The sequence below is a fragment of the Cricetulus griseus genome, chromosome 2 (assembly GCF_003668045.3).
Source record: "Cricetulus griseus strain 17A/GY chromosome 2, alternate assembly CriGri-PICRH-1.0, whole genome shotgun sequence".
In the NCBI taxonomy this organism is placed as follows: domain Eukaryota; kingdom Metazoa; phylum Chordata; class Mammalia; order Rodentia; family Cricetidae; genus Cricetulus; species Cricetulus griseus.
Genome location: NC_048595.1, coordinates 445,208,477 through 445,224,063, shown reverse-complemented (window position 1 = coordinate 445,224,063; position 15,587 = coordinate 445,208,477). Strand labels below are relative to the sequence as shown.

At 48.5% G+C, this 15,587-nt stretch overlaps 1 protein-coding gene and 1 pseudogene across 2 annotated transcripts in view; one reads left to right on the top strand and one right to left on the bottom strand.

The window, feature by feature from the left end:
• Positions 1-603: 603 nt before the first annotated feature.
• Atg4b (autophagy related 4B cysteine peptidase) overlaps positions 604-15,587 on the bottom strand; it is a 35,372-nt gene continuing 20,388 nt past the window's right edge. The window contains exons 5-13 of one of the 2 annotated variants that reach the window (XM_027397681.2): positions 14,273-14,374; positions 13,760-13,832; positions 10,541-10,620; positions 6,463-6,656; positions 5,127-5,205; positions 4,737-4,882; positions 3,678-3,734; positions 3,067-3,160; positions 604-2,340 (exon numbers count right to left, since the gene is read on the bottom strand). In XM_027397681.2, the coding sequence (XP_027253482.1) occupies positions 2,267-2,340; positions 3,067-3,160; positions 3,678-3,734; positions 4,737-4,882; positions 5,127-5,205; positions 6,463-6,656; positions 10,541-10,620; positions 13,760-13,832; positions 14,273-14,374 (899 nt within the window). In that variant the 3' untranslated portion in view covers positions 604-2,266. The remainder of the gene's footprint in view (positions 2,341-3,066; positions 3,161-3,677; positions 3,735-4,736; positions 4,883-5,126; positions 5,206-6,462; positions 6,657-10,540; positions 10,621-13,759; positions 13,833-14,272; positions 14,375-15,587) is intronic. The other variant, XM_035441155.1, reaches the window with a different exon arrangement.
• LOC103161039 lies at positions 14,682-14,956 on the top strand (annotated as a pseudogene).

Genomic DNA, 15,587 nt, shown 5'->3' with positions numbered 1-15,587 from the left:
ATAAAGGTGCATGACACTACCGCCTGGCTTAAGCAAGATTTTTTTTTTTTTTTTTTTTTTTTGGTTTTTTGAGACAGGGTTTCTCTGTGTAGCTTTGGAGCCTATCCTGGCACTTGCTCTGAAGACCAGGCTGGCCTGGAACTCACAGAGATCCGCCTGCCTCTGCCTCCCGGATTGCTGGGATTAAAGGTATGTGCCACCAACGCCTGGCTTTAAGCAAGATTTTTACTATTTCTATGTGTATGTGCCCACAGAGGCGAGAGGGTTAGATCCTCTGGAGCTGGAGTCATAAGCAGTTGTGAGCTGCCAGTTGTAGGGGCTGGTCCTCTGGAAGAAAAGTCAGAGCTCCTAACTCTTGAGTCATGTCTCCAGCCCCCTGGCTCTTTTTTCTTTTCTTTTTTTAAAAAATCATGTTCTCCTTGTATCTTTTCCTTTTAGGGACACATTTTTACTCAATATGAGGGAAAACAGACATTGGCTACACAGCTAAGCCAGAGGCAGGGCAGGCTCTACATGTCCAAAATGGGAAAATCTGTACCTGTCCACACTAAAATCACAGCCAACTATAACTGGAGGAAAAAAAATCAACACACACACATAAACTTTGTTTTCTACTGAAACTTATTATTTACCATTAAGAATTGCAAACTACACTACTAAGAATGAACAACCTCAGGAAGCCTTTCTCAAGCCCTGAGAGTTCCCTCAGGTTGTGGTGTTCTACACATCCATCCTTGGTACCATCAGCAAGACCCTGGGTCATAGCACAATGGCTACTGGACCCAGGAAGTAGAGCTCCAGAGGAATGGAAACTGTCCTGGCCTTCCCCCCAGCCCCATCCCACCTGAAGCTAAGGAACCAGATGTAGGAGAAAGAGTAAGAGGAAATAAATTACGTTAACCACTTGGTGAGCAGGGGGGTATCCCTTGTTACTTTGTGGGCCACTGAAGAGTTGCCTTATCTGGCATAGGCCATCAAGGAGCAGCTCCGGCTCCACCCATTAGTAGGGAGGCTCCTAGGAAAGGGCTTTATGCAAAAGCTCCTACAAGGGCCATCCCACGCTGTCATGCCCTGTCATATCTCCTAGGGGAGGGAAGGCCTCTAAGACAGTAGTCCTAGAGCATCAAAGCTTGAAGGCCCAGAAAGCCAGGGTGAGGAGGTGGCAGATATGGAAGCGAGTGCCAAGGAGGGTCTGGACACTGCCTGCTAGCGCCTGGAGCTCCCTGCTGTTTAAATGTCTACCATGCACCAAGAGCCATAGCTCTTTAGCATTTCTGGCCCCAAACCATCTAAAATTCTGTTACCCTGGAGGGTTTCTGAGAAGGGCAAGAACATGTTAGGCTCAAGTAGCAGTGTGCACCCTACCACCAGCAGGCACAGTGTCACAAGCGAAGAGTAGCTCTGCTCCCCTCTTCTCCTCCCAGGGGGAAGCCCTCCTAAGGTGGAAAGCTAACAGCAGCAGGCAGTGTGACTGGAAAATGCATCAGCCCCTTACAGGAAACAAACCTCTTCCCTAGTGAGGTCCTAATGGGGAACCTTAGGACCACGGCTCCAGATGCCCTGGGAGCTTGTCAGCTGCCCCATGGCTCAGGTGTCCACACTGCCCACACACTGTCTTCTTTGGGTTTTCCGCATTCCCCACTGGAATACTTTCTCTCCAAAGCAAGTAGCAGCCTTGCTGTAGTTCTTTCCATATGTTCTCCCACTGAGGTAGCCCTTGATAATCACACTGGGTGGAGGAGACAGCCCAGAGCTCACCCTGCCCAGCGGAATGAGGCCATGCTGTGGCTGTCTCTCTGTACTCGTCAACCTGCAGGCCTTGAACCCTGACCTGGGAAGTGCCCCAGAAATTCATGTCTTTGTTAAACAACTTCAAACAGGGCTTTAATGCCAAATAAACCACAGACCCAGGTGCCCAGGAGAAAGCAGGACCAAAGCTGACGTGCTGACCAGGGCTGGCAGTGTCAAGTGAGAACTCTGGAAGCTCCTGACCCGCGGCTCTTCCTGACTAGGCCTTCTTATGTGGACAGGCCCTTGGTGTGTTTGGGGTTAGGCAGTCTGACTCCAAGCAGTAAGGCCTCCAAGCACCGCAGTCCTTGGTCCATGAGCAGAGCAGGCCCTCTGGACAGAGGTGGCACAGGCGCACAGCACTCGGCAGGGGTGGGCTGGGTGGATGGAATGCGGGGACACTGAGTGCCCAAGGCAGTCTGGGTTCTCAAAGCACCCCAATGAGGGCCATGGAGGCCATTCCCCAACCCCAGGACTTTCAGAGGGTTAAGATTTCAAAGTCTTCATCTTCAGAGTCAAAGAACCTCTCCAGCCTCTCTACATCAGAAGAATCTGGAAGGAGCAAGACAGAACATTAGCATCTCTCGGGAGGTGGCATGCATGTGTGTCATCTGGGAAGATGTTAGGAGAGGGACAAACTAGAACAGGCCCTGTAAGCCCCTTCCTGACCGGAGAGTCTCCACAGACATAAAGGGGTCCAGACCAGGAGCAAGTGACAAGGCCCTAAAGAGGGAGGGGAACTCCATGAAAGAGAAGAGAACAGCATCGGTCTCCTGCCAACAGACAAGTGATGGGTTCTGGCAGCAGCCCAGAGGATGAGGGCACCCACTCCTTGTACCAGCTGAGGAATGAGCAGTCTGGCCAGGCCTCCATCCACTGTCTCCCAAGGCCAGTCCCTGAACTCTACAGTGCTGGCCCATAAGATCCAAGCTGCCTCCAGCTATAGGCCAAAGAGCCAGGACTGCTCATCCCCAGTGGCTTTTACACTGGACCTCATCATCACAAAAACCCCAGAAACCTGTGGAACATGTCTCAGTCAGCAGCCCCTGGTAGAATATGGACCTATTGTGCTGCTGCCAAGCTCAGGGTTTAAGGCATGGGGTGCTCGACAGGGTCCTGTCAACAACTGTTTATATCTGGGGATCATATAAAGATTAATGATTAAGAGGAAAAAGACCAAGACCCGAAGGGCTTGTGGCAGGCACAGACTACATGAACCAAGAGACGGGGCTAGGAGGCCATCCCACCTAGACTTGGCTCTGCAGCATGAGCACTTACCTAGGGACAGGTTTAGGACATCCTGGCAGACCAGATGGGAAGGCTGCTGTTCCACCAGCTCAAACATGGGCAGGGCACCACCAAGCAGGGATAGCTGCCAGTGAGACACAGCTGTTAGGTGCACCTTGACAAGTCACTGCAGCCTCCAGCCTGCAGAGCTCTAATTTCACAGGTAAGAAAATGGAAGTGGTATCCACACCAAAGGTTGCAGCATAGACCAAGTGGTCAACACAGCACAGGCTGTCACCCATGAGGCATACGTGATCATAGAAGGCACAGGGGAGACACCAGGAAAGAACTGGTGGAGGGCAGCCTTTGGCATAAGATTTACTGCCACCCCATAACCAAATGAGGCAGGTGAGTGGGCCAGAACCCTACCACAAAGTTAATGTGCAAAACTGACGTAAGAGGTGATCAAATCATAACAGCACTGTGAGGCACCTGCCCCGCTCAGCCTGCCCACATGTGTGAGGCAGGAACAAAACTCCCCAAGCAACCAGGAAATGGGGCTGCTAGCTAGGCCATGCAAAGAAATTCCCTTTATCCCAGCCACCTCGTTGCCTGGGTCCCCAGAAGTTTCATCTTGGCTCTGGACAGGGGCAGCTACAGACCTTTTTGACTTGTTGACACCAATCATTAAAGTCTTCCTCAGTCTCACAGAAAAATCCCTAAAATGAAAACGATTGTGAGAATAGTGACTACACCCATATGAGCATGAAGTTGTGATCTCTGTCACAGAGATCATGGCACGCACTTGCCAATTTGTGCCAGGCTGTCTGTCTGCTCTGCCCATGCTTTGGTTCACACACACAGACACTGCCCAATGATGGGAGGCCTACCCCATGGTGACCAGAGACAGTGATTCCACCATGTGTTCCCTTCAATCTCAGCTCTCAAAAGCTGGGGTTGGGGCTCACACTTGGTGCTCTGCACCTGCCAGCCCCGTGTGTCTAGCATCTTCTATAAGGGTAGCTGTCTAGGCAGTGGTAGAACATCAAAACTAGTCACTAAGGGGCTGAGAGGCACGTACTGTAATGCACACACACTCTAGTTAGCCGAGGATTCACCAGTGGCTTCTTTTTGCAGGAGGTCTGAGCCAGAGCCCCAGCCTACTCTCCACAGAACTTGGGAGGGGCACATGTGGCAGAGTGCACACTGGGTGTTGTGTCTGTGTGAGTGCCGTATATTGGTACTAGACACACTGAACTCTTGGCCAATGAGCAACAGGACGTGCAGCCTATCTAGGCAATGACTTTCCTGGGTAAGGCACTGTTTTGACATTTTTGGTTCTGCATCCTCTTTCCCCAAACACATTTCGAGTGGGCAGGTTTATATAAATCATCTAAAATCCCTACTATATCATCAAAAAGAGAGATGGAGAAGCTTATTCAAGGGAATACATTAAGTGAACAAACAACAAAATGATGACGATGAAAACTAACGAGCTGTCATTTGCATGTTACAGCGTAGGAAAACACGCCCTCACATTTGGCCCAGGCAACACTCGTGCACACACTCAGGGAGGATAAAGAGGATCCTTCACTATATAAACCTAACACTCCAAAATGCTGGAAACTCTTAAAATGTAGACATTTGCCTTTATATCCCACTGCACAACTGGCCCAGAATGTCTCAACAGCTGCCTAGGAGTTTGCCTGGTTGGAACATACCACAGCAATGGATGGGTCGAGCTCTCCGATGCCCATCCTGCAGGGGGGGTGTTGGCAGTGGAAGCTCTCATCAGGGATAAAGCAGCTGTCAGTCAGCTCCACTGCGGGCTGCGTAGTATGGGGGTCCAGATAGATGAGCTCCTCACCTGGACAAGATGATAGAGAAGTCAGAGACAGCTGGCTAGAGCTGGGCAAGAGGGAGGGAGCAGGCCAGAATCCAGACCCACCCTATCAGAGTCAGCAGTCAAAATATCAGGGGGAGTGGGGTACACGTCACCACAATGAGCCAGGGGGAAGCAAGTGAATTAACAATACAACTCCACAGGAAAAAACCCATCCTCGGGGAGACAGATCATCCCTGGGAACCCATAGCATGCAAATCAGACTCACCCACATAGCCAATAAAGTAGTGGGCACTGTTGGGCTTCCCTCCGATAACACCCAGGGACTGGGGCATCATGAAACAGTGCTGCAGGAGAGAAGAGGGAAGGCCACTGAGCACACTGGCCTCGCAACAGCACGCAAGAGGACTGTCCCCTCCACAGTCCCAACACTAACTAGTGCAGTACAGGCAGGCCATGGTCTCCAGAGGCCTACCTGAATGACACAAGAAGAAAAACAAGAAGACATAGCCCAGCCGGGCGTTGGTGGTGCACACCTTTAATCCCAGCACTCGGGAGGCAGAGGTAGGCGGATCTCTGTGAGTTAGAGACCAGCCTGGTCTACAAGAGCTAGTTCCAGGACAGCCTCCAAAGCCACAGAGAAACCCTGCCTCAAACCCCCACCCTCTCCAAAACCAAGAAGACATATCCCAAAGCGCTTCCAGTACAGGCAGTACAAAAGCACACACCACAGCCTTACAGTTCATTCTGGGTAAACTTTGGAGAGGTGATGGCAGCGGGGAACAGCTTGTGGACTAACATGCAGGTGTTGAGTGGGAAATGTAAGAAGTACACTGGAGAGGTAGCCTGGCCAGACATCAGTCTGACCCAATGGGAATGGAGAAATGACACAGGAGGCCAGTCAGATAAAAATGGGAAATCAGTGGCGGGAAGCAGAAGTGACAGAGGAAGTGATCTTGGGACCTACAGCAGAGGGAATGGTCAGGACAGTCAAGGGATATGGAAGGACAGAACAAGACCAAGGTAAGTGAGAGACTTTGTACTTGGTTTTACCTGAATATGGAGAGGCGATTAAAAGTTAAAGATTTTAATAAGGCTCTCAAGTGCGGCTTGTTTAGTGATGAGGGTGGGAGAAAGCAAAGAGGTAGGTATTTGTCTGCAGTTCCCATCCTCATGGGGCTACCCACTCTCCACACCAGTGGAGGGTTCTCAACCTTCCTAATGCTGCAACCCTTTAATACAGCTCCTCATGTTGTGCGGGATATATCTGATACAGGACCCTCGTAAAAGGGTTGTTCAATCCCCACAAAGGGGTTACAGCCCATGGGTTGAGAACCATTGATCCAGTCCTAAGTAGAGGCTCAAGGGATACCCAGGAAGGGCACAGCAGAGACCTGGTAGAGACATAAGACCCTGATGCCAACAACAGGCTGACTTGTCTTGAAAACCCTTTATAAAGCTCTAGACATTGAAATTCTCGGCATCACCTATGAGATTAAGGCCTTTCCTGCCCGTCTCCTAGAGATATAGCTAACTGACCACACTGAAACAGATGAAAAATTGGAAGCATGGGGCCCAGGTTAAGAACTGTTCTTAAGACTCACCTTCAGCGTCTCCACATAGGCCTCATTGATGTCTGTAAGTCCCAGGCGGAGAGGAATGAGGAGCACAAGAGGTCTCCAGGCCAATGGCCTGTTGGCGACTTCAGCTCCAGCAGGGAACCCATTACAGTGCCGCTCTGAGTCTGTGGGAAATGCAGCAGCCCCTGCACAGGGAAGGCTGGCCCTGCACAACCTTCCTGGAGGGGAAGACATATTTCTCATGAGCTAAGCAGAGGCAGACAGAGTTCTTCTCAAGGAGAGTGTTTTGCAAACCAAGTGCTTAGGCGCTGGCTGGAGAGATGGCAGCCAGAGTCCCAGCAGGCAACTCACAATGGTCTGTAACTCCAGTTCCAGGTGATGCCACACCCGCTATGGCCTCTGCAGGCATAAGGCATACAAGTGGTGCACAGAACCTGGTTCTGCAAGATCAACAAGTGCTCTTCTCCACCAAGCCATCTCTCCAGCTCCCTCATCATCATCATCTTAATACAGGGTCTCACTATGTAGCCTTGGCTGGCCTGGAACTCCAGATTGTCCTTGAACTCACAGAGACCTGCCTGCCCACACCTAAGTGCTGGGATTAAAGGTGTGAGCTATCACGACCAGCTTTTAAATCATCATTACTTCCTCACTATGTGTGTGCACATGTAAATGTGTGCCACACGCATGCCAAAACACAGGTGTGGGGTCAGCAGACAAGGGTGGGAGTCAGATTCCAGGGACTGCATGGAGGTTGTTAGGCTTGGCAGTAGACCACTGTTTAAATTTTCTAACGTCTAAGCACATACCAGAGCCTCTTTTAGAATTTATTTATCTATTAATTTTTTTTTTTCAAGATAGGGCTTCTCTGTGTCTCACTTCTACATAGGTCTCACTATGTAGCCTTGGCTGTCCTGGAACTCGCTCTGTAGACCAGGCTGGTCTCAGAGATCCTCCTGTCTCTGCCTTTAGTGCTGGGATTAAAAATGGGTGCCACCACTGCCAAACAAAACATATCTTTAAAACAAACATATAAAACAAACAAATAAATATGGAACTCTTTAAGAACTCAACTTTAAGAACTGAAGAAATGGTTCAGCTATTAGGAGTGTTTGAGGCTCTTCCAGAAGACTGAAGTTCAGCTACCAGCACCCACATTGGGTGGCCCACAACTCCTTTTTCTGGCTGTCTGTGGGTACCCCCACCCTACCCTCACAAAGAGTGGGAGAGAAATAATGAATCATAAAAACCAAAAGACACCGGGCGTTGGTAGCGCACTCGAGAGGCAGAGGCAGGTGGATATCTATGAGTTTGAGGCCAGCCTGGGCTACAGAGCAAGAGTTCCAGAATAGCCTCCAAAGCAAACCCGGTCTCAAAAAACCAAAAACAACAAAACCAAAACAAACCAAATAACCAAAAGAGACAATTTTGACTAAGTGAGAAGATCTTTCTTTTATTCCTTTGGAAATTTTCACTGCAAACATTTTGTTCTATTTTGTTCAACTGCCACTTGGAAGCTTAATTTCAGCTGTCTTGGCTTTCCCTTGGTTCTTCTCCCCTCCCCTCTTATGACATTTCAGCCAGAAAGGCTTCCCTCGGCTAGCATACTTTTCCTAAAATCCGAATGGGATTGCTATAGGCCAGCTCTCAGGATGAAGGTGGTTCTGGCAGCCTCTGGGAAAGATGCCAGTTCTTCCCTAAAGGTTCATTCACAAGCCGCTCAAGAAGTCAGAAGGAAAGAAACCATGCTGCTGCTGTGCCCATAGCTTTGCTGCCATTTCTAAGAAATGGGCTATTTTGGGCAACCTTTAGTAGTGGAATAAAAAGGCAGCTTGTTCTTTTTACAAGTTTTAACCATGTTTGTATTTATCTGTCTGTATGTGAACATGCGTGCAACAGCACATGTGTGGAGACCAGAGGCCAAACTGAAAAGCTGGTTCTCTTTCCACCATGTAGAGTCACAGGAATCAAACCCAGGTCATCAGATTTGGTGAAGTGCCATCTCACCAGCATGCTTCCTGTCTTCTCGAATGCCCTCAAAAGCCAAAAGCAACTGTCACAACAACCGAGAACTGCCTTCCTATTCCTGCCACACTACACCATGCTCAGGGACCCCAGCCTCTTCACCTGAAACTTCTGTCCTTCATCGTGTCCCGATGGAATTTTTCCTAAATTCAGAGTCAGATGTTTTGTCCTTGTCCTATAACGAGCACATCATTTCTGACAGGGTCCTGGTCACCGCCAAGCAGCCTCAGCACCCACCAGGAGTTGTCAGAGATGCAGACTCAGGTTCCTTCCCTAGGATCTGATCCACATCCTCATGACAAGGCCTCAGTTCATGAGCTTATTGGTTCAGTGTTCATATTCCAGACAGTCCTGAGACTACGGGAGAGACTGCCATCACCATGGCTCCCACAGTGTCATGTGCACCCAGGTTACACCAGGGGTGGGAGAATGGCTCAACAGGTAAAAGGTATTTGCCATGCAACCCCAAGGACCAGAGTCCCAAAGGTCAAGGTGAATGGAGAGAACTCCCAAAAGCTGTCCTCTGACTTTCACATGGCAAACACACATTATAACAGACATGCATCTGCACATGGGCACGCATACACACACAAACTTTTTTTTACCTAAAAGTTACTATAGGGACTGCAGACATGGTTCAACTGTAAAGAGCACCTGCTGTTCTTGCAGAGGACCTGAGTTCATTCCCTAGCACCCATGCCCAGATGCTCACAAACACTGTGACTCCATCCCCAGATCTAATGGCCTATTTGGGCCTCCAAAGACTTGTGAGCACACATCCATCCATACACCCACACCCACACCCTAATCTTTAAGAACAACAGTTCCATAGACTTTTGCGGTATTAACAGTCTTTAATACATGTTTAAAAAGATACTGTTTTCTTTCTTTTTTTATTAATTATTATTATTACTACTACTACTACTATTTTGTTTTGTTTCTTTCCCTTTTTTTGAGGGAGGTGGTACTCTGTGCAGCCCTGACTGTCCTGGAACTGGTCCTGTGTATCATCCTAGCCTTGAACTCAGAGATCCACCTGCCTCAGCCTCCCGAGTGCTGGGATTAAAGGTGTGCACTACCACCACCCAGCTGCTACCACATGTTCAACACCAGGGGAAAACTACTTTAATACTATGTAAGGTTTTGGTTATTTTTCTGTTCTGTTAATGTGTGGCTGGACTAGGAATTGAGTCTAAGAAATGCACCCTGGGGCTGGAGAGATGGCTCAGAGGTTAAGAGCACTGACTGCTCTTCCAGAGGTCTTGAGTTCAATTCCCAGCAACCACATGGTGGCTCACAACCACCCGTAATGAGATCTGGTGCCCTCTTCTGGAGTGCAGATATACATGGAAGCAGAATGTTGTATATATAACAAATAAATAAAATCTTAAAAAAAAAAAAAAGAAATGCACCCTGAGTTACATCTATATGCCCTTTGCTTGTTTATTTTTTGAGATAGTGTCTCATTAAGTAGCCTAGGCTAGCTTGGAACTATGCAGTTCCACAGTTACTAGGATTTAAGGTATACAACTCTACACCCAGCTACTTTTGCTTTTTGATTTAGGGTCTCATGTAGCCCAGGCTGGCCTTGAACTCCTGATCTTCTAAGCACTAAGATTACAAGCATGCGCCACTTTCCCCATAGAAATGAGTGTGGGAGTCTGGTTCCCCTCAAACTGCTGGCAGGCATTCATTCCAGAACCATGCATTCCCTTCTCAGGCTTCCTTTGCTGTAAACAGGGCAGCTGAAAAGCCCTCCTGGCATCTCATGTGAGCAGTAATACAATGAAAAGTAGCAACATTAACATATTTTTTTTCTTGTTAAGACTTTCCTGGCCTTAATTCATGAACTAAAATGACTCTCCCACTGTAACCACCCTTGTGTGGCCTGTGCTGTTCTCCTCAGCTTTAACTTGTTATCTGCAGCACACACACATCACTAACTAGTGGACACGGTAAGAGAATGGGGTTTCCTGACGTCCCCTGCAGGCTTCCACTGCTGAGAGAGCCAGTGCTGCTGAGACTGAACTCCCTAGCTGAGGCTCCCTCTCAGCCACACCCTGAGCCACACACTTACTGATCTCCTCCATCACCACAGTGTTGTCCATTGCTATGTGAACAGCCAAAGAACTCCACGTGTCGAATACAGCAAGCTTCCTACAGAAAGCGAGAGAACACTCCATGAGCTTCCACAGGTGAGCACTGCACCATCACAGCCACAGTCATGAGGCAGTGTCAAAGTTGAAGTCAAAGATTTGTCCAGCAACTCAAACAGGCAGAAAGCTGGGTGTTGCTCACCAGGGAAATGCCAGCTGCCCTTTGCCAGGTGACGAGTATGGACAGGAGCCCCTATGTGGCACAGCAGCTCAAGTGTCACCTGCGTGGAGGCAGGTCCAGCTCACTGTTGAGCATCTCACATCCCGAACTGACAGCCCCAGAAATCTATTGAGCAGCACCAGCTGGGAAGAAGCATGGCTGCAGACTTATAGCTCCGAAAGAAGAGCAGACTGCAGCCATGCTATGCAGAAGAGGTGTCGATTGGGTGCCATGGGGATGAGGCAGGAGGTCTATTAACCAGTGAGAAGACAGAAAGCAAGGAGGGACATTTTGTCATGGGGACAGTTAGTTACCAAGGACCTAAGCTGCAAGGCCCTGGTATGTCCAGGACCACAACAAGAGGCCAATGCCTGGAAGGACTAGAGCAGCGGTTCTCAACCTTCCTAAAGCTTCAACCCTTTAATACAGTTCCTCAAGCTGTGGTGAACTCCAAGCAAACAATTATTTTCATTGCTACTTCATAACTGTAATTTTGCTTCTATACGAATCATAATGCAAACATCTGATAAGCAGGAGGGATAGCTGATGAGACCCCTATGAAAGGGTCATCTGACCCCAAAGGGGTTGCGTGTGACCCCCAGGTTGTGAACCACTGCACTAGAGAAACCACACACAGCCCCTCCCCACGTTGGAAACTTGGAAGGGACTCAGGAGAGCCAGTACTTCCTCACTACCCATCATGCCCTGCCACCACAGCAAGTATATGGACCCAGGAGAGTCAAAGCAGCACTTCACTGTGCTGATGTGTCTGTAAAGGCAGGCAGGGGAGCAAGCAAGTAGGGCAGGCACAGGTTATGTAGACTGTGGTCAGCAGAGGCAGGGAGCAGGCTAGGCAGGCCTCAGGGAAGAGCTACTAGGCTAGGAGCATAAGTTACACAAAGGTTCTAAAGCAGGAGTGAATGAGTAACAGATGTGCCATCCAAGGGTGTGTCAGGGCAGAGTAAGCTCAGGGGAAGAGGGTGGGTCGCGATGGGCAACCAGCTATGACACCGAGGGCAGCCAGAGCCTCGGAGAGGGCTGCTGAGTTTTATGGATATGGCTTTGGTTATTATTTGAAAAAGTCTAAGAGGAGAGAAAGAGGATTAACAATGAAGCATGGGACAAGCTGTGGACAGGAGAGGAAAGAGGAGGGATGAGCACGGGATAGAAAGGCCTCACGAACTTCCAGGTAGAGATGCAACAGAGCTGGGGAATGTAACCCTCTCCCTGTGTGTAGGACACAGATGTAGCCACAGGTGAGGAAAAGTGATCTACCAACAAAAGCAGAGGATCTTGGGACATGGATAAGCAGCCTGACTTGCCATTTCCAGAAAGATGTAAATAAAAGGAGCTGCTCTTTGCCTGTGGGAAAGAGACGGAAAGTGGGGCAGCAGAGGTAAGCAAAGCACTGCCGGTGAACTGGTCAGGCTATTTAGAGCTGCAATGAAAGCCAGCAGTAATGTGGCAGCCCTGTGAACTATATCACCAGCTAAAGAGCTGTGTGGTACTGAGAATTAGGACTGCCCCCTTGCTCCCCTCATATATTTGAATGCTTGGTCCCCAGTTGGGGAACTGTTTGGAAGGGATTAGGAGGTCCTGCTTGTTGGAGGAGACATGTCACTGGGGGTAGGCTTTGAAAATTCAAAAGCCATTGTCATTCCCAGTTAGCTCTCACTCTGCCTCATGCTGGTAGATCAGATGTAAGCTCTAGGCTACTGTTCCAGCGCCATGCTTGCCTGCCCACCTGCCTGTTGCCACGCTCCCTGCCATGTTGGTCATGGACTCTAGCCCTCTGGAACCCTGAGCCCCCAAAATTAAATGGTTGTTTTGTTTTCGGTTCAGTTTTTGTAAGTTGCCTTGGTCATGGTGTTTTGTCATGGCAATAGAAAATCACTAAGGCAAAGCAGGACTTGGAAACGGATGCTAAAGGGTATGGAGTACGTATGCATGCCACAAAGAAGCCAAGTCAAGGATTCACAGCCAGCCACGGCTTGGGATGGCTGGGCATCAGATACAGAAAAGGAAGTGCCAGCTGGTGCCTGTAGGAGATGGCCATTGCAGACACAGGACAGGGTGTCAGGGGACCATCCAGGAGAAACTACAGCTGGAAAAAGCTTTGAGAGAGACTGGCTTTCAGCCCAACAGGAAAAGGGCCCTACATGAGTGAGTCCTGGACATTGGTTCAGAACCTCCCAGAAGCCACAGGGAAAAGTGAATCAGGTCAAAAAGCAGGGCAGGGAGGGAAGTGTGGGCAACGTGGGGATGGCTCAGTGGTTCAGAGCACCTGCTGTTCCTGCGGAGGATCCAGGTTCAGTTCCCAGCACCCACACAGCCACTAACAACCATCTTCTGGGGATCTAACAACCTCTTCTCGCCTTCCTGTCAGCCTTGCATGTGTGATGTGCACAGGCAAAATACTCATGCATACAAAAATAATCTTCAAAACAAAACCACTGAGGGGTCAGACACTGGCAAGTGCATGTCCCTGAAAACAACAGAAAGAGCCATTTCAGAGGAAATATTGGAGCAAATGCCCCTCAGAACAAGGCTGACTGAGTTCCAGACTCTGGGGCCACAGAGAGGTCAGGAAGGGACAGGGAGGGACTCATGAGAAACAAACTCCAACAAATTCTGAACAACATGTAGAATCTTCTGATCTCTGACAAATCCAAAGATGTTGAGAGTTACAGCACCTGCAGACAGAGTACCAGAACTGCCATGGTTCCAGATCTGAGACGCCCTCTTTACAGATGGATCTGTACACCAAGACAAAAAGGACAGGGCCATGCTAGGCCCTGACCTAAACATGAATCCCATTCACAGAACAATAGGCATTAGTCACTCAGAGGACTCCCCGGGTCTATAAGCAAAGAATCAGAATACCTTATTTCCTGTGGCAATAAGTACTCAAGGAGTGGGTAAATGCCAAGGAGAACTCATGCTGACCCCAAGAAGCAGAAGGGCTGGGCTCATTACGTACTTGAGGACCTGGGCAACAGTGTTCGGCCCGTACCACTGGCCTATAGACTTGCCTTCGCCAACTCCCATTTGCGCTGCAGGAAACAGACCCATATTAGCAAACACATCCATTCTAGATAAAGTGCCTTAACTTTGGTACATCAGTAAATGCTTCACAGAAAAGTCTACATATACCACACATACACCAGGCCTGACTTTCGGTACATCAGTAAACACTTCATAGAAAGGTCTAGACAAGACACCTACCCTCCTAAGGAAAGCAAACCTTGAGGAGGAGCCTAACCCACAGACTGCACGGAATCAGTCACTGAAGGCTGTACAGGGGCAGGGGCAGGGGCAGGGTAGGCTTGGATCTGAGCTAGAACTGAACACCACCAGCAGCTCAAAGGGTCAGAGGCTAGGAAGTGACCTAGAGCCTCATCTTCCATCTCTACAAGATTTGGAAAGCTCCCAAGGAGACCCAAGGAGTCTGCTTCCTGTAAAGAGCCATGTCTGGGACACACTTAATCCCCACCTATCTGGTGGATGGAGTAGTAGCTGTCCTTCCTGTCGAGGAAAGCATTGAGGACGTTGAAGTAACTGTCAGGCTGTCTCTTCCGCTGAGTCCATCTCCAGTCTATTGGAAACAAAACATAGGATGTCAGTTTGACCCCCTACACAAGTAACAAACCTTCCTTTTACACAGTGCTCAATATCCAGATGGTGTACAAAACTTTATCTGTGAACTTTATTAAATTTAAAAATCAAATTCTCCAGGATTTCAAATATGCACACACTAGCTCATCAAAACAAATCTAGTCTGAAAGCAGAAAACTGTTTCAACAGCGTAAAGATAATTTCTTTAAACAAACAAACAAAAAAAACAAAAAACAACAACAACAACAAAAAAAAGCTCTCCAGGCTTGGGCTTGGGTTCCAGCGATATGGCTAAACGCAACAAGAAGGTCAGATCATTAGGAAATACAGGACCCACTATGGTGCCTCCCTCTGGAAAATGGTGAAAATTGAAATCAGCCAGCACGCCAAGCATACTTGCTCTTTCTGTGGCAAGACCAAGATGAGGAGACTAGCCGTTGGCATCTGGCACTGTGGTTCCTGCATGAAAACAGTGGCTGGTGAGGCCTGCACCTAAAACACTACATCTGCTGTCACAGTGAAGTCTGCCATCAGAAGACTGAAGGAACTGAAAGACCAATAGACGTGCTGCTGCCTGAAACCTGCCTAGCCGCTAGAAATAAATGGGTTTTTACATACATACATACATACATACATCATACATACATACATACATACATACATACATACCTACATTCATTCATTCATTCATTCATTCATTCATTCATTCATTCATTACAGGCCTGGTGCTTCAGGCCTATAATCCCAGCTAAAGCAAGATAAACTGGTTAGTTTTATGTCACAAGCTAGAGTTACTTGTAAAGAGAGACTCTCAATTGAGAAAATGCCTAGACAAAGTGGCCTACGAAAAAGTCTTTAGAGCCTTTTGATTAACGACTGTTGTGGGATGGGTTGGGTGGTGCCAACCCTGACAGGTGGTTCTGTACTGTTAAGAAAGCAGGTTGAGCAAGTCCTGAGGAGCAAGCCAGAAAGCAGTACTCCTCCATGGCTTCCGTTTCAGTCCTGCCTCTAGGTTCACACCTTGAATTACTGCTCTTACTTCCTTTAGGAGACAGATTGTAACCTGATGGTTCTAAGATGAAAGAAACCCATTCCTTCCAAAGCTGCTTTTTGTCATGGTGTTCTATCACAGCAGGAGAAACCCAACTAAGACATAAGAGAATTGCAAGTTCAAGGCCAGTTAAGAAAGAATA